Source organism: Hypanus sabinus, chromosome 6 (assembly GCF_030144855.1).
Source record: "Hypanus sabinus isolate sHypSab1 chromosome 6, sHypSab1.hap1, whole genome shotgun sequence".
Lineage (NCBI taxonomy): Eukaryota > Metazoa > Chordata > Chondrichthyes > Myliobatiformes > Dasyatidae > Hypanus > Hypanus sabinus.
The window spans coordinates 6,967,266-6,993,713 of record NC_082711.1 but is presented as its reverse complement, the minus strand read 5'-3'; the positions used below and the strand labels follow the sequence as shown (position 1 = coordinate 6,993,713).

Below are 26,448 nucleotides of genomic sequence, written 5' to 3'. Positions count from 1 at the left end.
AGTGTATATGGATTTCAGTAAGGCTTTTGATAAGGTTCCCCATGCAAGTCTTATTCAGAAAGTAAGGAGGCATGGGATGCAAAGAGACCTTGCTTTGTGGATCCAGAATTGGCATGCCCACAGGGTGGTTGTATATGGTTTGTATTCTCCATGGAGGTTGGTGATTAGTGGTGTTCCACAGGGATCTGTTGTGAGACCCCTCCTCTTTGTGATGTTTACAAATGACCTGGATGAAGAAGTAGGTAGTAAATAGTAGCAAGTTAGTAAGTTTATTGATGACACAAAGGTTGGGAGTGTTGTGGATAGTCTGAAGGGTTGTCAGATGTTATAGCAGGACATTGATAGGATGCAGAACTGGGCTGAAAAGTGGCAGATGGAATTCAACCCAGGTAAGTGTGAGGTGGTTCATTTTGGTAGGTCAAATATAATGACAGAATATAATATTAATGGTAAGACTCTTGGCAGTGCGGAGGATTATGTGAGATCTTGAGGTCTGTGTCCATAGAACACTCAAAGCTGCTGTGCATGCTTACAGTGTGGTTAAGAAGGCATTTGGTGTGTTGGCCTTCATCAACCGTGGGATTGAGTTCATGAGCCGTGAGGTAATGTTACAGCTATACAAGACCTTGGTTAGGCCCCACTTGGAGTACTGTGTTCAGTTCTGGTCACATCACTACAAGAAGGATATGGATACTATAGAGAGAGTGCAGAGGAGATTTACAAGAATGTTGCCTGGATTGGAGAGCAAGGCTTATGAGAATAGGTTGAGTGAACTTGGCCTTTTCTCCCTGGAGAAAAGGAGGATGAGAGGTGACCTGACGGAGGTATATAAGATGATGAGAGGCATTGAACGTGTGGATAGTCAAGAGGCTTTTTCCCAGGGCTGAAATGGCTAACATGAGAGGGCACAGTTTTAAGATGCTTGGAAGTAGGTACAAGGGGGATGTCAGAGGTAAGTAATCACACAAAGAGTGGTGGGTTTGCGAAATGCACTGCCAGCGATGGTCTTGAAAGAGACATTTAGAAAGGTACAAGCTTAGTAAAACAGAGGGCTATGCAGTAGGGTAATCCTAGGCAGATTCTAGGGTAGGTTACATGGTTGGCACAACATTGTGGGCTGAAGGGGCTGTAATGTGTTGTAGACTTCTATGTTCAACACATCATACTTCAGTTTCTACCATCTGCAAGGGGATCCTACCACCAAACACATCTTTATCTGCCCCCCCCCCAACTCTCTGCTTTCTACAGGGATCACTCCCTCTGTAATTCCCTTGTCCATCCATCCCTCCCAACTATATCCTTCCTCGCACTTATCTGTACAAGCGGCCAAACTGCTACACCTGCCCATTCACCTCCTCCCTCACCTCCATTCTGGGCCTCAAACTGACCTTCCAGGTGAGGCAATACTTCACCTGCGAAACTGCTGGAATTGTCTGTTGTGTCCAGTGTTCCTGATGTGGCCTCCTCTACTTTGCTGAGACCCGCCACAACGCGGGGGGCTGCCACGCCGAGCACCTCCGCTCCATCCACCGAAAGCACAACACCCCAGTGGCCGGCCATTTTAATTCTGATTCCCATCAGTCCATGGCCACCCCCAGCACCACCCCACCCAGAAACACTATGCATAGTGTTAATACTCTGCACGCACCTGTGCCAGGCGAGCCCTCGATGATGGCAAACTCCCGAGTCAGGGCTTTCTGGAGAGCCTTGAGCTGCGACCTGTCAAAGTGCTTTAGCCATGGCACGGTGCGGAGGTCCTGTCTGAAGGGGTTGACCACGTACTTGCTCCCTTCCGAGGGGCTTCCCGTCAGACTGGGTGTGACCCCGCTGTGCTGGGCGGGAGGCCTGCTCTTTGTTCCCGACTGCTGCTCTGTCTTGCTGCTTCCCTCCTTCACGATGCTGATAAACTCTTTCAATGCATCCCACGTGCTGTCCCCTTTGGTGACCTTCTCCTCTTCCTCCTGCCTACCAGCCTCTGCAGCAGGGTGACCCACCTCATCCTCTGCACACTCTCCCACCTCTGCGGGAGACTCCCTCGAACCTGTAGCCTCAGAGTCATCCTCAGCAGGGCAGTCGTGCCCCTCTGACGTGCTGAGGTGATCCAACTCCGTCCCCTCTTCCTGCACCAGCCCCATGTCCTCATCCAGTCCATCCCATGTCTAGGGGAAAAGGGCAAGATTGTCAATATTAAAGTCAAGTTTATTGTCATATGTACATATGAAACATAGAACACTACAGCACAGTGTAGGCCCTTTGGCCTATGATGTTGTGCAACATTTTTAACTAAAAATCAATCTAACCCTTCCCTCCCACATATGTAGTTCTACTTTTCTATCATCCATGGTTCTGAGAGTCTATTAAATGCCTCCAATATATTTACCTCTACCATCACCCCGGCAGGGCATTGCACACACCCACCACCCTGTGTAAATTAACTTTACTTCTGACAGCCCCACCCCACTATTTTAAAATGACACTTCCTTGTATTAGAAATTTCCACCATGGGAGAGAAAAGTCACTCGAGCTACAGGAAGTGGCCACAGTATCGGATACCACCGGTACCTAATAAAGCGGACACTGAGTACTTTTGCAGTCTTCTGCCACTGTAGCCCATCCCCTTCATAGTTCAACACATTGTGTGTTCAGAGATGCTCTTCTGCACACCACTGTTGTAACATCTGGTTATCTGAGTTACTGTCACATTTCTCTCAACTTGAACCAGTCCGGCCGTTCTCCTCTGACCTCTCTCATTAACAAGGCATTTTTTTGCCAACTGAACCGCCGCCCACTGGATGATTTTCTGTTTCTTGCACCATTCTCTGTAAACTCTAAAGACTGTTGTGCATGAAAACCTCAGGGAATCAGCAGTTTCTGAAATACTCAAACCACCCTGTCTAGCACCATCATTCATTCCACGGTCAAAGTCACTTAGATCACATTTCTTCCCCATTCAGATGTTTGGTCTGACAACAACTGGCCAAGCGCCAGATAAACAGCGTCACAAGAGGTAAACATTTAATCAAAATCTTTTTGACAAAAACTTGTTACACTTTATTCAGCATTATTGTTTTCCTTTGTACTACATCAATGATCTGATCTGTATGAACAGGTTTTTCCACTGTACATGGAACAACAGTAAATCAAATCCAATCAAAACAAAAGATGACGACGTTCCGTCAGTGGACAGGGTTCAGAGGAGGCCTGAAGCAACTGGTTTTCACCTGCATTCACCACTTCTGCCAGTAGAAAGGGTTCCACCCACCTTCACCCCTTCCCTTGTCAGTAGAATCATAGAAAATAGCACCGACACCAGCCCTTTGGCCTATCTAGTCTGTAGCAAACCATTTAAACGGCCTACTCCCATCAACCTGCACCAGGCCCAAAGTCCTCCATACCCCCACTATCCGTGTACCTATCCTAATGTCTCTTAAACTTTGAAATCAAACTTGCAAGGACCACTTGTGTTGGTAGTTCATTCCACACTCTCATGACCTTCTGGGTGAAGAGGTTCCCTCATGTTTCCTTTAAGTTTTTCACCTTTCACCCTTAACCCATGACCTCGAACTGTAGTCCCAGCCTGCTTGCATTTACCCTATCTATATCCCTCATAATTCTGTAGCCTTCTATCAAATCTACCCTCAATCTTCAACATTCCAAGGAATAAATTCAATCTTCAATCTTTCCCTATAACTGCAACATCCTTGTAAATTTTCTCTGTACTCCTTCAACCTTAATTACATCCTTCGTGAAGGCAGGTGACCAAAACTACACCCAATTCTCCAAATTAGACCCCACCAACGTCTTATGTAACATCCCATCTCCTGTACTCAAATACATTGATTTATGAAGTCCAACGTGCCAAGAGCTTTCTTTATGACCCGATCTACCTGTGATGCCACTTTCAAAGAATTATGTACCTGTATCCCCAGATCCCTCAGTAGAAAGGATTCTGCCCACTTCTGCCCCTTCTCCTGTCAGTAGAAAGGGCTCTGCCCACTTCTGCCCCTTCTCCTGTCAGTAGAAAGGGCTCTGCCTATCTTTGCCCCTTCTCCTGTCAGTAGAAAGGGCTCTGCCCACTTCTGCCCCTTCTCCTGTCAGTAGAAAGGGCTCTGCCCACTTCTGCCCCTTCTCCTGTCAGTAGAAAGGGCTCTGCCCATCTTTGCCCCTTCTCCTGTCAGTAGAAAGGGCTCTGCCCACCTCTGCCTCTTTTCCTGTCAGTAGAAAGGGCTCTGCCCACCTCTGCCTCTTCTCCTGTCAGTAGAAAGGATTCTGCCCACCTCTGCCCCTTCTCCTGTCAGTAGAAAGGGTCTTTGTTTCCCTTTGTTTCATGGTCTCCTGCCCTCTTGTAGCCAATTTCTTCTTCAGCCCTTTGCACCTTCAACTTATCGCTTCCCAACTTCTCGCAACTGACGCCCGCAGTCCACCTACCTGGGGTACGCTGCTGTTCCCGAGCAGAGGTTGCATGTCCAAATGGGCGGTGTGCGGTTGGAGATACTGCGGCGGGCGGATGTGGCGTCGGCACTTCACCAGGTACCGCTGGAAGGGGAGGTAGGCAGGCTTTGTCTCCTGCAAACCCCGCAGGACGTGGCGGTAGAGCTCGAAGAAGGCTGGGGACTCCACCATGCAGAAGGTGTGCCGGTAGAGATGGCGGGACAGCTCCCGGTGGCTGGCAAGGAAGCGAAGCCACAGGAAGCCCCGGGCATCTCCTTTGACCACAGTGGCGGGGAAGATCTGCTCGCAGTCGGTGGCGAAGAGGCAGACCAGGGAGCCCTTGGCCAGTCGCCTCGGGGGTAAGCCGAGTCTGAGAGTAGCCTTGTACGCAACTCCCTCCCACTGGCAGTCCGGGCCCAGGAGCCGGAGCCTCCGGAAGGACTTGAGGGCACCGGGCAGCTTGCGGCGCAGGGCAGGTGCGATCAGGCAAGCCGCCAGCCCATCCCTCAGTGGCCTCAACACGTCCTCGCGCAGCAGGCGATAGTGGGCGTCCAGGTAAGCCCGGGTACTGGTGTGGGGTCCCTGCACTATGTTGGGCTGCAGCCAGGGGTCCGGGCCACCCAGCAGTTCTTCAGGTGTGGGGACGATGGGGAGCTGGCTGATGTCCCGGGGACGCGACTTGCTGAAGGTGGCCTCCTCCAGGAACAGAGGAGCGGCAGGGGGGAATTGAGCATTGACAGTCTTCCGCAGGTCGCACAGCCGCCACTGGGTGGGCCAGGGGAGGGAGAGTCCCTGGCTCCAGAGCCGCTGCAGCCGAGCATGCAGCAAGTCAGCCGGCACGTGGACGAGGGGCCGAACGGCCTCGGGGTCGACCAGGATCAGCTTCCGCAGGATGGTCTCTACGGCATCCACCTCCACCTCTACTGCTGCTGCCGTGGCCTCCCCGATCCCAGCCACGAACCGGAGCAGGTGCCGGAGCAGGAAGGAGGAGCGGAGTACTGGCTGGAAGATGGCCAGCAATAGCTCCTCGCTCCCCGCCTCCTCCTCCTGCCCCCCCTCGGGGATCTCCGCTGCCGCCTCCCCCAGAGCCTGGATCAGCAGCAGCACGTCTGCCCGCCTCAGCTCCGTCGAACCAACGGTTTTCTCTAGCTCGTCCCGGCGCTCCAACAGCAGTGGCAAGATGGGTAACCGCTTCCTCCGGCGGCTCTCCAGCGATTCCAGCAGAGACCGGTGCTCCGGGCAGGAGCGAGGGTAGGCAGCGCCCCGCTTCGCATCAGATCGGCGGGGGGACTTCTCCGAGGGGCGCCCAAGGCCATTCTCCAGCAGGTCAGTGTGTCCCCGCTTCCGGCTGCCCATCTCAGGCCAGAGGCAGTGCCACTCTGGAAGACACAAATCAACAAATTGGTTTGTTATTGTTAGATGTACCTCTGCCTGAGGCCTCCGTCCGCCGGAGCTGACCATGGATGTTGTGTCCCAGCTGTCTACATACACAAGCCTGGGCAGTACGATATGGAGAGCAAGCTGTTGCCCATGTAACAAGCTCCTCCTCTCCGTGCATCTGATGAGCCCAAAGGAACAGCAGAGACCAATACAGTTTGGTACTAGCAGCATTGCATGAGTTGCCAGTCAATTTTCAACTCAATGTAGGACTCCAGCTCAGGATTTTTCCCTCTCAGGGTTTACTCCCAAAGCCTTCCCCATGAGTGGATATGGCTGCAAGGCAGCGGAGGTTTGAGATCAGTTTTCCTCCTTCTGGATGAGCTGCCCAAAGCGACTGGCTTTAAGGCGCCAGTAAGCTTCCTTTACCCTTTCTCCTGTCAGTAGAAATGGTTCCGCTGGGCTTAGCAGCTGAGCCACACATGAAGGCCAGGAGCTGGACTTGTTGTCAGAAGCTATTTGAGATGCATGCCATTGAGAGCATTTAATAGGCAGTGAAAGCTTGTCCCCATTAATGCCCCCGGCTGCAATAGCCTTAAGGAACCATGTACCAAGGTACAGTGAAGGGCTTTTATGTATTTCTACAATAAAGCAGAGAGTATATTTGGATTAAACAAGGTAAAACAATACAAGAAATTTTAAATTCATGGGCATTATTGGGGTGCTTTGATAGCAGGGCAGTTAGCATGACACATGGGGTGTCAGTGTTCAATTCTGGTGTCCTGTGCAAGGACGTTTGTACATGAGTGCATGGGGTTTCCTCCGGGTGCTCTAGTTTACTCCCACAGTCCAAAGTAGGTTAATTGTTTAGGTTCTACTGCCATTGTCAAAGCCAAACTTGGGTTGGAGGTGCAAGTCCTCAATCTGTCTGGATGGTCTCCAATCTGATGGCATGAACATCAATTTCTCTACCTTCTGGTTCCCCCCTCCATCTTCTTTTCCCATTGCCCATTCTAGCTCCCCTCTCACCTCACCTGCCCATCACCTCCCACTATTGCCTCTCCTCCTTCCCCTCTCCCCAGTCCAAAATCCTCTCCTATCAGATTCCCTCTTCTCCAGCTCTTCATCTCTTCTACCCATCACCTCCCAGCTTCTCAAATCATCTCCTTCTCCACTCACTCACCTTCCCCTAGCCTGGCCTAACTATTGCCTGCCAACTTGTCCTCCTCCCCCCAACTTTACTCTGGCTTCTTCTCTTCCATTCCAGTCCTGATAAAGGGTCTTGACTGAAAACATTTCTGTTCTGTGCTATGGACTCAGTAGCCCTCCAAAAGGCATCCACAACCAGCAATAATTATTATCCAGGAGAACTGGTATGTCACCAAAGACACTAAATTTCTACGGTATACCGTGGAGAGCATTCTAACTGGCTGCATCACTGTCTGATATGGAGGGAGCCACTGCACAGGAGCAAAATAACCTGCAGACAGTGGTGAACTTGGTCAGCTCCATCATGGACAATAGCCTCCCCAGCATTCAGACATCTTCAATGAACGATGCCTGAAAAAGGAAGCATCCATCATTAAGGACCCCCAACACTCAGGACATGCCATCTCTCATTGCTACCATCAGAGGAAGTACAGGAGCCTGAAGACACACTCACACAGTAAGTATGCCTGAGCACATACTTCACTATTTTCCTATCTACAATATTGTGTAACTCTCAGTTCGGCTAGTGGCTTAATCTAAGGGAAGACAGCCCATGGCACAGCCAAACTTGAGAAATCTTGTTTGGGTGGATGTGTCTCCTGTTCCAAACAGTACACAATATGCAATTACATGATCGAGCGTTATAATTCTTAATTTGACTATATGGTTAGTAAAGCAACAACAAAAAAGGGCCCATTCTCATGAAACAGTCGTAACGCACAACGTTGGAGCTCACGGTTCAGTCCTTTCTGATATCCCATCGACCTCCTCCGAGTATAGCAAACCCTGGGATCCTCGCTCCAAGTCCACTATATCCAGCGGTCTACAAACTCTCTCCATTCCCGTCTTCTCTCCTCATCTCTCCCCGAAATCCCTGCTCCCAGACCCACAAGAAACAACAACATTCCTCTCATTGGATAGTCCCACATGCCAAAGCCCTATTATCTCTAGACATAACCCAAACATTGCTGCTACAGAGAAACCATTACCTTAGCAGTGGAACATAAAAGTGCATGGCAATTGCATAGTACTACTGCAGCAAAGTCAGATTTCCTGACATCTGCCATCAATATTAAACCCGATTCTGATCAGATAAGGAACATTAACTAGAAAACATGAATTAACCAAAACAAAAGCCTTTCTTTTTACAACAAATTAAATAGAACAAATAAAAAAGTCCCTTTTAGCGCAAGGTAGTCATACTGTAGCTGTACTAAGGCGGTGATTAGAGCTGTGCTGGTCGGTCGAAGAACCTGATGGTATGAGACTTCAGGCTTCTGTACCTCCTGCCCGAAGGGAGCTGTGAAAAGCCAGCGTGGCCCGGATGCTGGGGATCTTTAATGATGGATGTTGCCAGGGCCTCCTGTAGATAGATACTACTGATGGTGGGGAGGGATGTGCCCCGATGTATTGGGAACATGAACAGGAAAGGAATGGAGGGATGTGGATCATCTGCAGACAGATGGGATTAGTTTAATTTGGTATCATGGTCCGCCAAAGGGCCTGTTCATGTACCTTAAACCATAAGACATAGGAGCAGAATTAGGCTATCCAGCCAAATCTCTACTTTAGATACCACCAATAACTTGGCCTCCCCAGGCGTCTGTGGCAATGAATTCCACAGATTCATCACCTTTGGCCAAAGTATTTCCTCCTCCCCTCTGTTCTAAAGGGTTGCCCTTCTACTGGGAGGCTATGCCTTCTAGTCCTAAACTCCCCCACTATTGGAAACATCCTCTCCTCATTTACTCTATCTAGGCCTTTCAATATTTATAGGTTTCAATGAGAACCACTCCCCCCATTGTTTTCCTAAACTCCAGAGCCATTAAATACTCCTCACATGTTAACCCTTTCCTTCCAGGGATCATTGTCGTGAACCTCCTTTGGACCCTCTCCAATGCCAGCACATCCTTTCAGTTCCAGGTATTTATACAGATGGCACAGACAGTCACCTACGCAAGCTACACGATTACGGTAGGCCACAATCTAGTTTTTTGGGCAGTTCCAGGAAGTATGTGGTTGACGGAGGGTGCAGACTTATTAATAGACTGAACTGCAATGATCCCGACATTCTCTCTTCGACCTCATCCCTTTGGGCAGAAGGTACAAAACCCAGAAAGCCCACACCACCAGGCTCAAGGACAGCTTCTACCCTGCAAACTCCACTCAGAAATGTCATTCCTACTGTTTGACCCTCACCAATTCTTATTGCTGGTTCATACAAGCAACCCGTCTGGGCACCGCACTGCTCGGTATGGCAACTGCTCTGCCCGTGACCGCAAGGAATTGCATAAAGTTGTGTAGATGGTTCAGCACATCACGGAAACCAGCCTCCCTTCCATGGACTCTATCCACACTTCTCACTGACTCATTAAAGCAGCCAGCATAACCAGTCTCCGCCCACCCCAGACATTCTCTCTTCTCCTTCCTCCCATCAGGCAGCAGATACAAAAGTCTGAAAGCTCGTACCACCAGGTTCAGGTACAGCTTCTATCCCGCTGTTATCAGAATCTTGAACAGACCTCTTCTACAGTAAGATGGACTGTTGCCTTCACAATAAGTAAAATCTGTTGGAGGGATCACCAGGGTCTCCCTCCCCCCCATTTGTGACATTTTCTGGGAACATTGTACATGAAGGGCCCCAAGCATTGTTGAAGATCCCTACCACCCATCCCACAATCTCTTTGACTCAATACTGTCATGAAAGAGGTACAGGAGGATCAGGACTAAGACTTCCAGGCTGTGAGACATGAATACCAAGGTCTAGTCAATAGGACAGCGAGCTGTTTACTTGTGCTGAGCACTACATACATTTTGAAACACATTTTATTAGCTTGTTTGTAGTAATATTTTGTTCTATGCACCATGTGATATACGTTGTGAAGGTGCGCCATTGTCTGTAAGAACATTCATTTGGTTGTGCTTTATCTATGTATTACGAGGGGTTTGATAGGGTGGATTGAATCTTTTCCCTGTGGAGGGGTGTTCAGGACAAGAAGGCATGGATTCGAGGTGGGAGGTATAAAGTGAATGGGAAGGGTGTGAGTTCCCACACAGGGCGTGCTTGGTCTGTGGAACACACTGCATGAAGTGAGGGTGTGTGAAGGCAGAGACCCTCATAACATTTAAAAGTTTACAGGTAAGTGCTCGAATTGTCAAGATCGAGAAGACTACAGATACGAAGTGGGTAAATAGGATTTGTATACACTCAGAGCCACTTTATTCTGTATCGCTTGTACATGGTCTTCTGCTGCTTAAAAGTTCGATGTGTTGTGCATTCAGAGATGCTCTTCTGCGCACCACTGATGTAACGTGTGGTTATTTGAGTTACTGTCGCCTCCCTGTCAGCTTGAAGCAGTCTAGCCATTCTCCTCTTATCTCTCTCAATTACAAGACATTTCCACGAATAGATCTTCCAGTCACTAGATGTTTTTTGTTTCTCACACCATTCTGTGTAAACTCTAGAGACTGTTGTATGTGAAAACGCCCGGAGATCAGCAGTTTCGGAGATACTGAAACCACCCCATCTGGCACCAACAAATATTCCATAGAAAAGTCACTTAGATCACATTTCTTCCCCATTCTGATGTTTGATTGGCTGATTAGATATTTGCATCAACGAGCGAGTGTACGGGTGTACCTAATAAAGTGGCCACTGTATAAGTGCAAGAGGTAGAAGGAATGGGGTGGGCCAAAAGGCCCGTCTCTCTGCTGTGGAACTTCATGACAGAGCGTTAGCGGAAGCAGTCTTGCATGAAGAGCGAATGAACGAAGCAACATGCAAGGTGCTAGAGGAGACACGCGAGGCTGCAGACGCTGGAATCCAGAGCAACTCTCAAAATGCTGGAGAGTGGATCAGGCAGCATCAAAACAGGGGAATGGACAATCGCCATTTCTGGTCGAGACCCTTCTATACCTTTAGATTCAAAGTTAAACGTTTAAGGTACATTTATTATCAAACTACATATATGTCAGCGTATAGTACCCTCGGATTTATTTCCCTGCGGGCTTTCACAGCAAATCAAAAGAAACATAACAAAATCAATGAATCCGTACAACATCAAATACCCATCGGGTGAAAAAAAGAACAAATTGCACAAGGGGATAACTCAAAGAACACAACAGACAAGTTCAGTTCAGCGTCGTGCTGCTAGCCCAGACCTCATCGGCCGCCCCGATCAAAAACAGTAAAAAAAGTAACCAGAATCCAGGAACACATCCAACATAAACCCCCCCAAAACAAGTCCACTGCATCACCCATCAATCCCAGGCTCCTGCACTTTCCTCTGACAGTAGCTAGCGGGGGTGGGGGGGGGGGGTGGGAGAGGAAGACCAGTTGAAACAAAGGCAGGCAGCTCTGAACACCTGCCCAACCAGTGTGCAAAATGCACCAAACTGTGCAAATACAATAATCAAAATAACCAAGCAATAAATATCAAGAACATGAGATTAAAAGTCCTTGAAAAAGAGTCCATGGGCTGTGGGAGCATTTCAGTGGCAGAGCGAATAAAGTTTAGTGAATTTATGCCCTTTGGTTCAATAACCTGATGGTTGAGGGGTAATAACTGTTCCCGAACCTGGTGGCGAAAGTTCTGAGGCTCCTGTTCCTTCCTGTTGTCTACAGCGGGAAGACAGCATGGCCCTGGTTGGTGAAGTTCTTAATGATGGATGCTCCTTTCCTGCGATCCGCTCCTTGTTCATCACAAACAAGAGAAATCCAAGCAACACAAAATGTTGGAGGAACTCAGCAGGGCAGACAGTATGGAAGAGTACATAGAAAAACAGAAAAAAACCCACAGCACAATACAGGCCTTTCGGCCCACAAAGTTGTGCTGAACATGTCCCTACCTTAGAAGTTACTAGGCTTACCCATAGCCCTCTATTTTTCTAAGCTCCATGTACCTATCCAAAAAATCTCTTAAAAGACCCTATCGTATCTGCTTCTACCACCATTGCTGGTAGCCTATTCCATGCACTCACCACTCTCTGCATAAAAAACTAAACCTTGACATCTCCTCTGTATCTACTCCCCAGCACCTTAAAACTGAGCCATCTTGTGGAAATCATTTCAGCCCTGGGAAAAAGCCTCTGTCTATCCACACGATCAATGCCTCTCATCATCTTATACACCTCTATCAGGTCACCTCTTATCCTCCATCGCTCCAAGGAGAAAAGGCCGAGTGGACTCAACCTGTTTCATAAGGCATGCTCCCCAATCCTGGCAACATCCTTGTGAATCTCCTCTGCACCTTTTCTATGGCTTCCACATCCTTCCTATAGTGAGGCGACCAGAACTGAGCACAGTACTCCAAGTGGGGTCTGACCAGGGTCCTATATAGCTGAAACATTATCTCTCGGCTCCTATATTCAATTCCACAATTAATGAAGGCCAATACCCCATATGCCTTCTTAACTACAGAGTCAACCTGTGCAGCTGCTTTGAGCGTCCTATGGACTTGGACCCCAAGACCCCTCTGATCCTCCACACTGCCAAGGGTCTTACCATTAATACTATATTCTGCCATCATACTTGACCTACCAAAATGAACCACTTCACACTTCTCTGGGTTGAACATTATCTGCCACTTCTCAGCCCAGTTTTGCATCCTATCAATGTCCCACTGTAACCTCTGACAGCCCTCCACTCTATCCACAACACCTCCAACCTTTGTGTCATCAGCAAATTTACTAACCCATCCCTCCACTTCCTCATCCAGGTCATTTAAAAAACTCACGAAGAGTCAGGGTCCCAAAACAGATCCTTGAGGCACTCCATTGGTCACCAACCTCCATGCAGAACGTGACCCATCCACAACCACTCTTTGCCTTCTATACGCAAGACAGTTCTGGATCCACAAAGCAATGTCCCCTTGGATCCCATGCCTCCTTACTTTCTCAATAAGCCTTGCATGGGATACCTTATCAAATGCCTTGCTGAAATCCATATACACTACATCTATGGCTCTTCCTTCATCAATGTGTTTAGTCACATCCTTAAAAAATTCAATCAGGCTCATAAGGCACGATCTGCTCTAGACAAAGCCATGCTGACTATTCCTAATCATATTATGCCTCTCTAAATGTTCAAAAATCCTGCCTCTCTTGAACTTCTTCATCAACTTACCAACCGCTGAAGTAAGACTCACTGGTCTATAATTTCCTGGGGTATCTCTACTCCCTTTCTTGAATAAAGGAACAACATTCGCAACCCTCCAATCCTCCGGAGCCTCTCCCGTCCTCATTGATGATGCAAAGATCATCACCAGAGGCTCAGCAATCTCCTCCCTTACCTCCCACAGTAGCCTGGGGTACATCCTGTCTGGTCCCGGTGACTTATCCAACTTGATGCTTTCCAAAGGCTCCAGTACATCCTCTTTAATATCTACATGCTCAAGCTTTTCAGTCTGCCGCAAGTCACCACTACAATCACTAAGATCCTTTTCCATAGTGACTACTGAAGTATTCATTAAGTACCTCTGCCATTTCTCCCGGTTCCATACACACTTTCCCACTGTCACACTTGATAGGTCCTATTCTTTCACATCTTATCCTCTTGCTCTTCACATACTTGTAGGATGCCTTGGGGTTTTCCGTAATCCTGCCTGCCAATGTCTTCTCATGACCCCTTCTGGCTCTCCTAATTGTCTTTTCAAGCTCCTTCCTGTTAACCTTATAATCTTCTAGATCTCTAACATTACCTAGCTCTCTAAACCTTTAAGTTTTTCTTTTCTTCTTGACTAGATTTATTACAGCCTTTGTACACCACAGTTCCTGTACCCTGCCATAACTTCCCTGTCTCATTGGAACGTACCTATGCAGAACTCCACACAAATATCCCCTGAACATTTACCACATTCCTTCCGTACTTTTCCCTGAGAATATCTGTTGCCAATAAAAGCTTCCATTTTCCTGCCTGACCTCCTCATAATTCCCCTTACTCCAATTAAATGCTTTTCTAATTTGTCTGTTCCTATCCCTCTCCAATGCTATGGTAAAGGAGATAGAATAGTGATCACTATCTCCAAAATGCTCTCCCACTGAGACCCCTGACACCTGACCAGGTTCATTTCCCAATACCAGATCAAGTACATCCTCTCCTCTTGTAGGCTCATCTACATATTGTGTCAAGAAACCTTCCTGAACACACCTAACAAACTCCACCTCATCTAAACCCCTCACTCTAGGGAGATGCCAATCAATATTTGGGAAATTAAAATCTCCCATCACGACAGCTCTTATTATTACACCTTTCCAGGAGCTGTTTCCCTATCTGCTCCTCGATATCCCTGTTACTATTGGGTGGCCTATAAAAAAACACCAAGTTATTGACCCCTTCCTGTTCCTAACCTCCACCCACAGAGACTCCATAGACAATCCCTCCATGACGTCCACCTTTTCTGCACCCATGACACTATCTCTGATCAACAGTGCCACGCCCCCACCTCTTTTGCCTCCCTCCTGGTCCTTTCTGATGCATCTAAAACCCAGCACTTGAAATAACCATTCCTGTCCCTGAGCCATCCTCATCTCTGTAATGGCCACCACATCATATCCCCAAGTACTGATCGATGCCCTGAGCTCATCCACGTTGTTCACAATGCTCCTTGTGTTAAAATAGACACATCTCAAATCATTGGTCTGAGCACGTCCCTTCTCTGTCACCTGCCTATTCTCCCTCACACACTTTCTCCAACCTCCTCTTCCCCAGTCTCTTCAGTTCGGTTCCCACCCCCCATCAATTCTTGTTTAAACTCTCCCCAGTAGCCTTAACAAACCTCCCTGCCAGGATATTGGTCCCCCTGGGATTCAAGTGCAACCTGTCCTTTTTGTACAGGTCACACCTGCCCCAAAAGAGGTCCCAATGATCCGGAAATCTGAATCGCTACCCCCTGCTCCAATCCCTCAGCCACACATTTATCCTCCACCTCCTCCTATTCCTCTTCTCACTGTCGCGTGGCACAGGCAGTAATCCGGAGATTACTACTGGTCCTGCTTCTCAGCTTCCTTCCTAACTCCCTGTATTCTGTTTTCAGTACTTCTTCTCTTTTCCTACCTATGTCATTGGTACCAATATGTACCACGATTTCTGGCTGTTCTCCCTCCCACTGCAGGATATCTTGGACGCGATCTGAAACATCTTGGACCCTGGCACCTGGGAGGCAAACTACCATCCGAGTTTCTTTCCTGCATCCACAGCATCGCCTAACTGACCCCCCCCCCCCCCCCCAGGTAGGCTGTCCCCCCCTAACAGTAATCAAACAGGAGTACTTATTATCAAGGGGTACAGCCACAGAGGTACTCTCTAGTACCTGACTCTTCCCCCTCCTGACTGTGACCCGCTTGTCCGTCTCCCGTGGCCCCGGTGTGACCACCTACCTGTAACTCCCCTCTATTAGCTCCTCGCTCTCCCTGACCAGGCGAAGGTCATCGAGCTGCATCCCCAGTTCCCTAACTCGGCCCCTCAGGAGCTGCAGCTCGACACACCGGCTGCAGATGTGGCTGCCCAGGAGGCTGAGGACCTCTCACATCTGACACCGAGCACAGAAAACCGGCCTCACATACGTACTACTTCCTTTCCACAACTAACGCAGGTAAACCTATTTCGCCTCATCCCGTTACTGCCTCCGCCCGCTGAGCCAAAGCCCCATCACCCCACCTCCGCTGCCCGCTGTCTTTTTAAACTACTCCCCCTCTGCTGGCAGACGTCACACGCCTGTGCAGTCTTGCCTCTCTCCGAGTGGTGAATTCCCTCGCTCTGGAAATCTTGCTCCGAATCAGAAATATCGAGAACATGAGATTAAAAGTCCTTGGAAACGAGTCCACAGGCTGTGGGAACAGTTCAGCGACAGGGAGAATAAAGTTTAGTGAATTTATGCCCTTTGGTTCAAAAACCTGACGATTGAGGGTTCCTGAACCTGGTGGCGAAAGTTCTGAGGCTCCTGTACCTTCCTGTTGTCTCCAGCGGGAAGACAGCATGGCCCTGGCTGACTGGAGTCCTTGATGATGAATGCTGCTTTCCTGCGATCACAAACAAGAGAAATCCAAGCAACACACGCAAAATGCTGGAGGAACTCGGCAGGGCAGATAGTATGGAAAAGAGTACAGTTAACATTTCGGACCGAGATCCTTGGAGAGTTGCGAGGTTGTACAGAGTAGGAACAATTGTTAAAAAAGAGAAAATTTGCAGATGCTGGAAATGGAACTTTTTGCACTCACCTCTGCAGCACCAGCACGAACAGTGACTTCGCGTTATTGGCTCTGGGTAACACCGCCGCCCCTATAAGTACAGTTCCTGACTGACAGGCTGCCTCCTGGGTCCTGCTGCCCGACGGCGTTCTGAGCAGAACCCTTTCATTCAATTTCTGGTTATCTGTATTTAAAAGGCGAAAAGTTCCTGTCAGAAACACACTGAGTCTCAGCAATTTGCAGAACGGTAAACTTTATTTTTCGAGTCTGCAGAGTCGGACCCAACCAGCTCCTGCTAGATTGAGTGCCGAATTACACTTTGCACAGTTTTTTTATACCCTACTTGTTTACGATTTTGTGAGTTGCACCCATGTGAGGTGCAGACATTCTTCCTTAATCTCATTACAAAATTACAAATGTGACTACCCTTTGGCCCACTTATCAGCCTCAGCGCATTTTGACAGTTATTGTTCAACCGTTCAGCATGTCTTCCCGTTACCCGTATCGCTTCTTTAATCAGCAAGCTATTGTTTCATCCTCATTTTGCAAATTGGTTTATACGTTGCCCTGCAAGTTGCTTTGCACGCTCTTTCTGTGTCAACACATTCTAAATGGACGCCTTAAGTACCGTCTTTAATTTAATCATTTCTCTCAGTTCCCTTTGCAAATATCATGTTTTCTGTTCTGTTTCGCGTTTAAAACTCTCGGTTTGCAGATTCCCACAGGTGCTTACGCGTGTAAGCAACAAAATAGAGAGAGTAGGGAGAAGATTTACTAGAATATTACCTGGGTTTCAGCACTTAAGTTACAGGGAAAGATTGAACAAGTTAGGTCTTTATTCTTTGGAGCGTAGAAGGTTGAGCGGGGACTTGATCGAGGTATTAAAAATTATGAGGGGGATGGATAGAGTTGATGTGGATAGGCTTTTTCCATTGAGAGTAGGGGAGATTCAAACAAGAGGATATGAGTTGAGAGTTGGGGGCAAAAGTTGAAGGGTAACATGAGGGGGAATTTCTTTACCCAGAGAGTGGTAGCTGTGTGGAACGAGCTTCCAGTAGAAGTGGTAGAGGCAGGTTCGGTATTGTCATTTAAAGTAAAATTGGATAGGTATATGGACAGGAAAGGAATGGAGGGTTATGGGCTGAGTGCGGGTCAGTGGGACTAGGTGAGTGTAAGTGTCGGCACGGACTGGAAGGGCCAAGATGGCCTGTTTCCGTGCTGTAATTGTTATATGGTTATGGTTTAGACTGTGGGAGTATGTTTCACTTTTCCTGGGTACCGGGTGCAAGGACCAAGAACCAGGTAAGGCACTGGAAAAGTCCTCTTCAGCCGGCATATCATTGTGATGTGGAGTTTACCCTGTGTGGGACGGTGCCAGCAAATACAAGCAGGACTGGATAAATCTAAATGGGCAAACTCCCCAAACGTTATCATGCAGATTAACGGTGGTGAGCGAGGTAAATGCCTCGACAGAGTGGATGTGGGCAGGATGTTCCCTATCGTCTAGGTGGAGCAGAGGGCTCAGCCTCAGAATAGAGGGACGTCCATTTAGAACAGAGATAAGGAGGACTTTCTTTGGAGAATCTGTGAAATTCATTACCACAGTCAGCTGCGGAGGCCAAATAATTGAGTACATTTAAAGCGGAGGTGGGTATGTTTTTAATTAGACAGGGTGTCAAAGCTCGGGGGAGGGGGGAAGAAATAAGAATGGGGGTGAACTGTAATCGCGTTGGTTTCCTCCTACAGTTCAAAGATGTACGGGCTGGTAGGTTAATTGGCCACTGTAATTAGGTTGGGGATAGGAGATCGCTGGGCGGCGCGGCTCGAATGGTCAGTTCTGTGCTGAATCTCGATAAATACATAAATCGGCCACGATTTATGGATCCCTCCCAATGCGCCGAATGGTCCGATTCTGCTCCTAATGTTCAACAGCAGGACACAAAGGGAGCCGCGGGCACTAGGACCCAAAGAGAGCATGGCGTGAAGTAAACACTGAACTCGTGCGAGTTGGGAATGACGAAATATGTGAACCCTAGAGAAATCGAAACTCTTCAGCAAAACAGAAACATGCTTGTAAAAATTTCCTGTCAGCAAACACCAATCCCGCTCATTTACCTAGTAACTTCTTGGCCGTGTCGATGTTGACATAGTTACCGTGCTCTGTAAGAGGGCTCTGACAGACAAAGCTCGGTTTAAAAAAAAGCTATCACAATCACCGTTAAAACTCAAAACAGTAGTGACAATCGAATAATCAAGAAGTTAGAAGATTAGATTCAAGAATTACAAGGGTATGACAAACCGGATGAGCAAACTTGCAGCTGATACCAAGATCGGGGGCGTGATGGACAGCGAGAACGATCAAGGATTGAGGTTCACGATTGCTTAATGTCATTTCCAGTACAACATGTGCAAAGCAGAAAGGAAACACGAGAAATTCTGCAATCCTAGCAACACACACAAAATGCTGGAGGAACTCAGTAGGCCAGGCCCAAAACGTCCACTGCCTGGTCTGCTGAGTTCCTCCAGCATTTTGAGTGTGTTGAGTAGATTTCAAAGGTGGTGGTGGGGGAAACACAAAATGATGGGTGGAACGTGGGGCGGGGCGGGATGGCTGATGCACCATCAATAACTCACTCTGAGACGTAAACGCGAGAAATCTGCTTTTATTGACTGGAAGAAGGAACAGCAGTGAGTGACTACCATACTACATCCTGGAGACTGAGAGGCAGGGCTCAGGCCTCAATCGCCTTTATACAGGGGTCTGTGGGAGGAGCCACAGGAGCAGTCAGCAGGAGGCGTGTTCAGACAGGTATATGCAGTTCACCACAATGGCCTAATCTCAAACAATAATGAGGTGGCCTACAGGGAAGAAGCCATCACCCTGACACAGTGGTGTCAAGAAAACAACCTCTCCCTCAATGTCACAAAAACAAAGGAGCTGGTTGTGGATCACAGGAGGAATGGAGACAGGCTAACCCCTATTGACATCAATGGATCTGGGGTTGAGAGGGTGAACAGCATCAAGTTCCTCAGCATAAACATCACCGAGGACCTCACGTGGTCTGTACACACCAGCTGTGTGGTGAAAAAAGCACAGCAGCACCTCTTTCACCTCAGATGGTTGAGGAAGTTTGATATGGGCCCCCAAATCCCAAGAACTTTATACAGGGGCACAATTGAGAGCATTCTGACTGGCTGCATCACTGCCCGGTATGGGAAGTATACTTCCCTTAATCGCAGGACTCTGCAGAGAGTGGTGCAGACAGCCCAGCGCATCTGTAGATGTGAATTTCCCACTATTCAGGACATTTACAAAGACAGGTGTGTAAAAAGGGCCCAAAGGATCATTGGGGACCTGAGTCACCCCAACCTCAAACTGTTCCAGCTGCTACCCTCTGGGAAACAGTACCACAGCATAAAAGCCAGGACCAACGGGCTCTGGGACAGCTTCTTCCACCAGACCATCAAACTGATTAACTCATGCTGACACAACAGTATTTCTATATTATATTGACTGTCCTGTTGTACATAAATTTATTATAAATTACTGTAATTGCACATTTAGCTGTAACATAAAGATTTTTACTCCTCATGTATGTGAAGAATGTAAGAAATAAAATCAATTCAATGAAGTGAAGAGTGGGAAGTTGATTGGTGAAAGGGATACAGGGCTGGAGAAGGGGAATCTGATAGGAGAGGACAGAAAGCTATGGAAGAAAGAAAAGGGGGAGGAGCACCAGAGGGAGGCGATGGGAGGGCCAGGAGATGAGGTGAGAGAGAGAAAAGGGGATGGGGAATTGTTACTCCTGTAGCAAAAAGACCCACAATAAGATAATGAACACAATAATAATAATGGTGGCATCCGTTAGTCTTACAAGACCATGGATCTGCGCCTGGAATGGTTTCCAGGGTGCAGGCCTGGGCGAGGTTGTATGGAAGACCAGCTGTTGCCCATGCAGCAAGTCTCAACTCTCCACGACATCGATGTTGTCCAAAGGAAGAGCAAGGACCGATTCAGTTTGGCACCGGTGATGTCACAGGAGTTGCCAGAGCGAGGTTGAAGGCAACGTCCGACTGCTTTAGGGACTCCAGCTCCGGATTTGTCCTCAGCGTTCACTCCCAAAGCCTTTCCCATGAGTGGGTATGGCCGCAAAGCAGCGGGGGTTTGAAATCAGAGTTTTCCCTCTCTTAGATGGACTGCCTTCCCTGGCTGACAAGCTCCATCTACCTGAAACAATAATAATAAAAATGCAATAAATATAAAAACATAAGCTAGCTTATTTATTGTTTGTACGTCCATAAAGTGGTGCTAGGTTGTACAAAGTTGGAGTTTCTTTCAAGGACTCTTTATCTCATATTCTATATATTTATCGCTGTTTACTTATATTTTCAGTTGCCTTTTTCACTCTGGTTGATATTTCATTGATCCTGTTATAGAAGCTATGCTATAGATTTGCTGAGTATGTCCACAGGAAAATGAATCTCGGGGTTGCATGTGGCGACATATATGTATTTTGATAATAAAATTTACTTTGAACTTTGAGTTAATGGGTGGGTTGGTGTTAATCAGCCTTACTGCTTGGATAAGTAACTGTTTTTGGGTCTGGTGGTCCTGGCGTGGATGCCTCAGCAGGTCAGGCAGTATCTATGGAGAAGAATAAGCAGTTCTGTTTTGGGTCAAGGCCCTTCATCAGGACTGGAAAGCAAGATGAAGAAGCCAGAATAAGAATAACAGTTCAGCACAGATGAGGTGTGCTGAGAAACCTGTTTCTGTGCCGTAGTACAGAAAAAGTGGAGAACAGCAGGCAGAGAATGAACAATGAGTTTAAGGAAATGAAAAATTGCAGCCATATAGAATGGGAGGAATTGAAATTGAAACTGAAACATAACAGGCAAGACTCGAAACGTTCTGCAGGTGTATCATGGAGGGTATTCTAACTGGAGGCAGATGAGAAAAATCTGCAGAAACTTATAAACTCAGCCAACTCCATCATGTGCACTCACCTCCCCAACATTGAGAACACCCTCAAAAGGTAATGCCTCAAAAATGCAGCATCCATCATTGAGGACCCGCATCACCTGGACATGCCCTCTTCTCATTATAATCATCAAGGAAGAGGGACAGGAGCCTGAAGACACACACTCAACGTTTCAGGAGCAGCTTCTTCCCCTCCACCATCAGATTTCTGAACACATGAACACTTCTCTGATATTTCCCCCTCTCTTTTTGCACCACCTATTTAATTTATTTTTATATATACTTTCTGTATTTTACAGTTTTATTATTAATTATTACAATGTGCTGCTGCTGCAAAACAACAAATTTCACACAGTCTGCCAGTGATATTACACCTGATTCAGATTCTGCTATGCTCAAGTTATTCAGTGCACCAAGCAGCTTTTAGGAAGGAGAAGAGAATTAATGTTTCAGATTAAAAACTTTACCGCAGGTTTTGGCATTTTTATTTTGAAACATAGGACAGAAAGACATGATATCCCTGAGACTTTGTGACCAGCACAGACTGTTATTTTCCAGAGTTCCATAGATCACTGACTGAAACTTGGGGCAGCCTAGTAGCAGCGCGGTTAGCACAACATGGGGTGTCCGAGTTCAAAGTTCAATTCCAGCACTGTCTGTAAGGAGTTTGTATGTTCTCCCTGTGACTGCATGGATTTCCTCCCGGTGCTCCGGTTTCCTCCCACAGTCCAAAGACATACTGTTTAGTCGGTTGGTCATTGTCATCAGGCCAGGGTTAAGTCAGGGGGTTGCCAAAAGTCAACTGAAATGTGGCACTTAGACCTTAAGAAATAGGAGCAGAATGAGGCCATTTGGCCCATCAAGTCTGCTCCGCCATTTCATCACGGCTGATCCAATTTTCCTCTCAGCCCCAGTCTCCTGCTTTCTCACTGTATCCCTTCACACCCTGACCAATCAAGGATCTATCAACCTCTACCTTAAATATACATAAAGACTTTGCCTTCACAGCTGCCCATGGCAAGGAATTCCACAGATTCACCACTCTATGGCTAAGGAAATTCCTCCTCATTTCTGTCATAAAAGGATGCCCCTGTATTCTGAGGCTGTGTCCTCTGGTCTTAGACTCTCCCACCATTTCAAACATCCTCGCTACATCCACTGTATCAAGACCTTTCACTATTCGATAGGTTTCAATGAGGTCACCCCTCATTCTTCTGAATTCTAGTGAATACTGGCTCAGAGCCATCAAATGCTCTTCATACAACAAGTGACTCAATCCTGGAATCATTTTTGTGAACCTCCTTTGAACCATCTCTAATTTCAGCATGCCTTTTCTAAGTGGTACAAAACTGCTCACAATACTCTTAGTGAGGCCTCACCAGTGCTTTATAAAGTCTCAGCATTAGATCCCTGCTTTTATATTCTAGTCTTCTTGAACTGAATGTTAACATTGAATTTGCCTTCCTCACCACAGGTGTAACCTGCAAATTAACTTTTAGGAAATCCTGCATAAGGACTCCCAAATCCCTTTGCACCTCCATTTTATTTTTGTATTTTCTCTTCATTTAGAAAATAGGTAACCCTTTCATTTTTTCTACCAAAGTCATGACCATACACTTCCTGACACATCTGCCATTTCTTTGCCCATTCTCCTAATCTGCCTAGGTCATACTGTAGCCTCTCTACTTCCTCAAATCTACCTGTCCCTCCACCTACCTTCATAACATAGAACCATAGAACATTACAGCACAGAAACAGGCCTTTTGGCCCTTCTAGGCTGTGCCAAACCATTTTTCTGCCTAGTCCCACTGACCTGCACCCGGCCCATATCCCTCCAAACCCCTCTCATCCATGTACCTGTCCAAGTTTTTCTTAAATGTTAAAAGTGAGCCCGCATTCACCACTTCATCTGGCAACTCATTCCACACTCCCACCACTCTCTGTGTGCAGAAGCCCCACCCCAATGTTCCCTTTATACATTTCCCCCTTCACCCTTAACCCATGTCCTCTGGTTTTTTTCTCTCCTGGACTCAGTGGAAAAAGCCTGCTTGCATTCACTCTATCTATACCCATCATAATTTTATACACCTCTATCAAATCTCCCCTCATTCTTCTACGCTCCAGGGAATAAAGTCCTAACATATTCAACCTTTCTCTGTAACTCAGTTTCTCAAGTCCCGGCAACGTCCTTGTAAACCTTCTCTGCACTCTTTCAACCTTATCAATATCCTTCCTGTAATTAGGTGACCAAAACTGCACACAATACTCCAAATTCAGCCTCACCAATGTCTTATACAACCTCACCATAACATTCCAACTCTTATGCTCAGTACTTTGATTTATAAAGGCCAATGTACCAAAAGCTCTCTTTACTACCTGTGATGCCATTTTTAGGGAACTTTGAATCTGCATTCCCAGATCCCTCTGTTCTACTGCACTCCTCAGTGCCCTACCATTTACCTTGTATGTTCTACTTTGGTTTGTCCTTCCAAAGTGCAATACCTCACACTTGTATTAAACTCCATCTGTCATTTTAAAAGCCCAATTTTCCAGCTGGTCTAGATCCCTCTGCAAGCTTTGAAAACCTTCCTCACTGTCCACTACACCTCCAATCTTTGCGTCATCAGCAAATTCGCTGATCCAATTTACCTCATTATCATCCAGATCATTGATATAGATGACAAATAACAATGGACCCAGCACTGATCCCTGTGGCACACCACCAGTCACAGGCCTCCACTCAGAAGCAATCCTCCACTACCACTCTCTGACTTCTCCCATTGAGCCAATGTCGAATCCAGTTTACTACCTCCCCATGTATACCTAGTGACTGAATCCTCCTAACTAACCTCCCATGCGGGACCTTGTCAAAGGCCTTCCTGAAGTCCATGTAGACAACATCCACTGCCTTCCCTTCATCCACTTTCCTGGTAACCTCCTCGAAAAACTCTAATAGATTTGTTAAACATGACCTAACATGCACAAAGCCGTGTTGAGTCTCCCTAATAAGTCCCTGTCTATCCACATACTTGTAAATCCTATCTCTTAGTACTCCTTCCAATAATTTACCTACTACTGACGTCAAACTTACCGGCCTATAATTTTCCGGATCATCTGCAAAGTTTGGAACAAAGCCATCAATTCCATCATCAAAATCACTGATATATAATGTAAAAATAATTAGTCTTCAAAATATAACATAAAAAGAACCCTGTGGAACACCACTGGTTACTGGTAGTCAGTCAGGAAACCCTCCCTTTATTCCCACTCTTTGCCTCCTGCCTATCAGCCACTGCTTTATCCATGCTCGAATATTTCCTGTAATACTATGGGCTTGCAGCTTGTTAAAAAACTTTATGTGTGGCACCTTGTCATAGGCCTTCTGAAATTCAGAAGATTATCCTTTGTCTATCCTGCTTGCTACTTCTTCAAAGAATTCCAACAGATCTGTCATGCAAGACTTTCCCTTGAAGAAACCATGCTGACTATGGCCTATTTTATCATGTGCCTCCAAGTACCCTGAGACCTCATCCTTAATGATCATCTCCGACATCTTCCCAACCACTGAGGTCAGACTAACTGGCCTATAGTTTCCTTTCTTCTGCCTCTCTCCCTTCTTGAAGAGTGGAGTAACATTTCTGATTTTCCAGTCTTCCAGAACATTCCAAAATCTAGTGATTCTCGAAAGGTCATTACAAATGCCTCCGTGATCTCTTTAGCCACCTTTTTCAGAACCCTGGGGTGTACACCATCTAGTGCAGGTGATCTATCTACCTTCAGACCTTTCAGTTTCATAAGAACCTTCTCTCGAGATATGGTAACTTCACACACTTCATGCCCCCAACACCTGGAACTTCCACCACACTGCTACTGTCTTCCACCATGAAGACTGATGCAAAATACTTATTCAGTTCATCTGCTGTTTCCTTGTCCCCATTACTACCTCTCCTGCATCGTTTTCCAGTCGTCCGATATCCACTCTCACTTCTCTTTTACACTTTATGTATCTGAAGAAACTTTTGGTATCCTCTTTAATATTATTGACTAGCTTATTTTCATATTTACCTTCTTAATGACTTTTTTAGTTGCCTTCTGTTGGTTTTCAAAAGTTCCCTAATCCTCTAACTTTCCATTAATCTTTGCTCTATTATACGCCCACGCTTTGTTGGCTTTGACTTCTCTTGTCAGACACGTTGTGTCATCTTTCATTTAGAATACTTCTTGCTAGACTTGTCAGGGAAAGTAAAACAGTGATAGACAGGAGGAAAGTAGTCACCCTAGGGCGGGGGTCGGCAACCAGCGGCTCCGGAGCCACATGTGGCTCTTTTACGTCTGTGCTGCGGCTCCCTGTTGCTTTGGGAAATAATTGGTTGTGGCGACCCTTTTCCTGGCACATCCGAACCGACTCACAATTAGATAGCCTACGGGGGTTTGCGAGCACAGAGCTTTGGAGCCTCTGCGCCATGGGGGGCCGGTTGAGGGAGGCTTAAAAGTGAGGCTAAAGATTTCGAATAAAGTTTTTTCCTTCGACTGCAGTTACCGACTCTGTGTCGTAATTTTAGCGCTGCGTGTAGCACACCGCTACATGGTCAGTATTTAATTAAAATGTATTTTATGTTAGTTTGTTAGTTTTTGAAATGTAAATCTAAATTTGAAGATTATGGTGATCTTGTACAATCTAAATAAGACGTTGTGGCGACCCATTTCCTGACACATCCGAACCGGCTCACAATTAGCCAGCGTTCAGGCTAAGGGAGATAGCCTACGGGGGTTTGTGAGTACGTGTCTTTTGGAGCATCCGCGCCCATGGGGGGCGGGTTGAGGGAGGCTTAAAAGCAAGGCTGTTTAGTTCGAATAAAGCTATCTTTGACTGCAGTTTACTGACTGCGTGTAGCACACCGCTACAACGTGTTTTTATCGCTGGCTGTCCAGAGGGGAGGTGCTGAAACGCTTTGTCGCGTGTCTGGAAGAAGTGAAAACTTTTCTGGGCAGCAAAGGGCTCACCTTTCCTGAGCTGGAACAGCCAGAGTGGCTGGAAAAGCTACACTTCATGGTAGACATGACAGCGCACCTGAACACGCTGAACACAGCTCTTCAGGGGTAAGGACGTACAGCCCTGCACATGTTGGAGGATGTTTTGGCATTCGAGCGCAAGTTGACGTTGCTTGCCAGAGATTTACAGAAAGGCACTTTGTCTCACTTCCCCAATTTGAGAGAGTTCAAACAAGGTCACGACATGATAAATTCGGGGTATTTACATTCTGCAA

General features: G+C 47.0%; 1 protein-coding gene across 7 annotated transcripts in view; it reads right to left on the bottom strand.

Moving 5' to 3' along the window:
* LOC132395271 (NFX1-type zinc finger-containing protein 1-like) overlaps positions 1–18,909 on the bottom strand; it is a 74,762-nt gene extending 55,853 nt beyond the window's left edge. For 2 of the 7 annotated variants that reach the window (XM_059971611.1, XM_059971612.1), the window contains exons 1-3: positions 11,595–12,350; positions 4,429–5,810; positions 1,649–2,159 (exon numbers count right to left, since the gene is read on the bottom strand). In XM_059971611.1, coding sequence (XP_059827594.1) covers positions 1,649–2,159; positions 4,429–5,810; positions 11,595–11,718 — 2,017 coding nt within the window. In that variant the 5' untranslated portion in view covers positions 11,719–12,350. Of the gene's footprint in view, positions 1–1,648; positions 2,160–4,428; positions 5,811–11,594; positions 12,351–15,962; positions 16,196–16,233; positions 16,388–18,502; positions 18,640–18,837 lie in introns of those variants that run through there. The other 5 variants (XM_059971609.1, XM_059971610.1, XM_059971614.1 and 2 more) reach the window with 4 other exon arrangements.
* Positions 18,910–26,448: the final 7,539 nt, after the last annotated feature.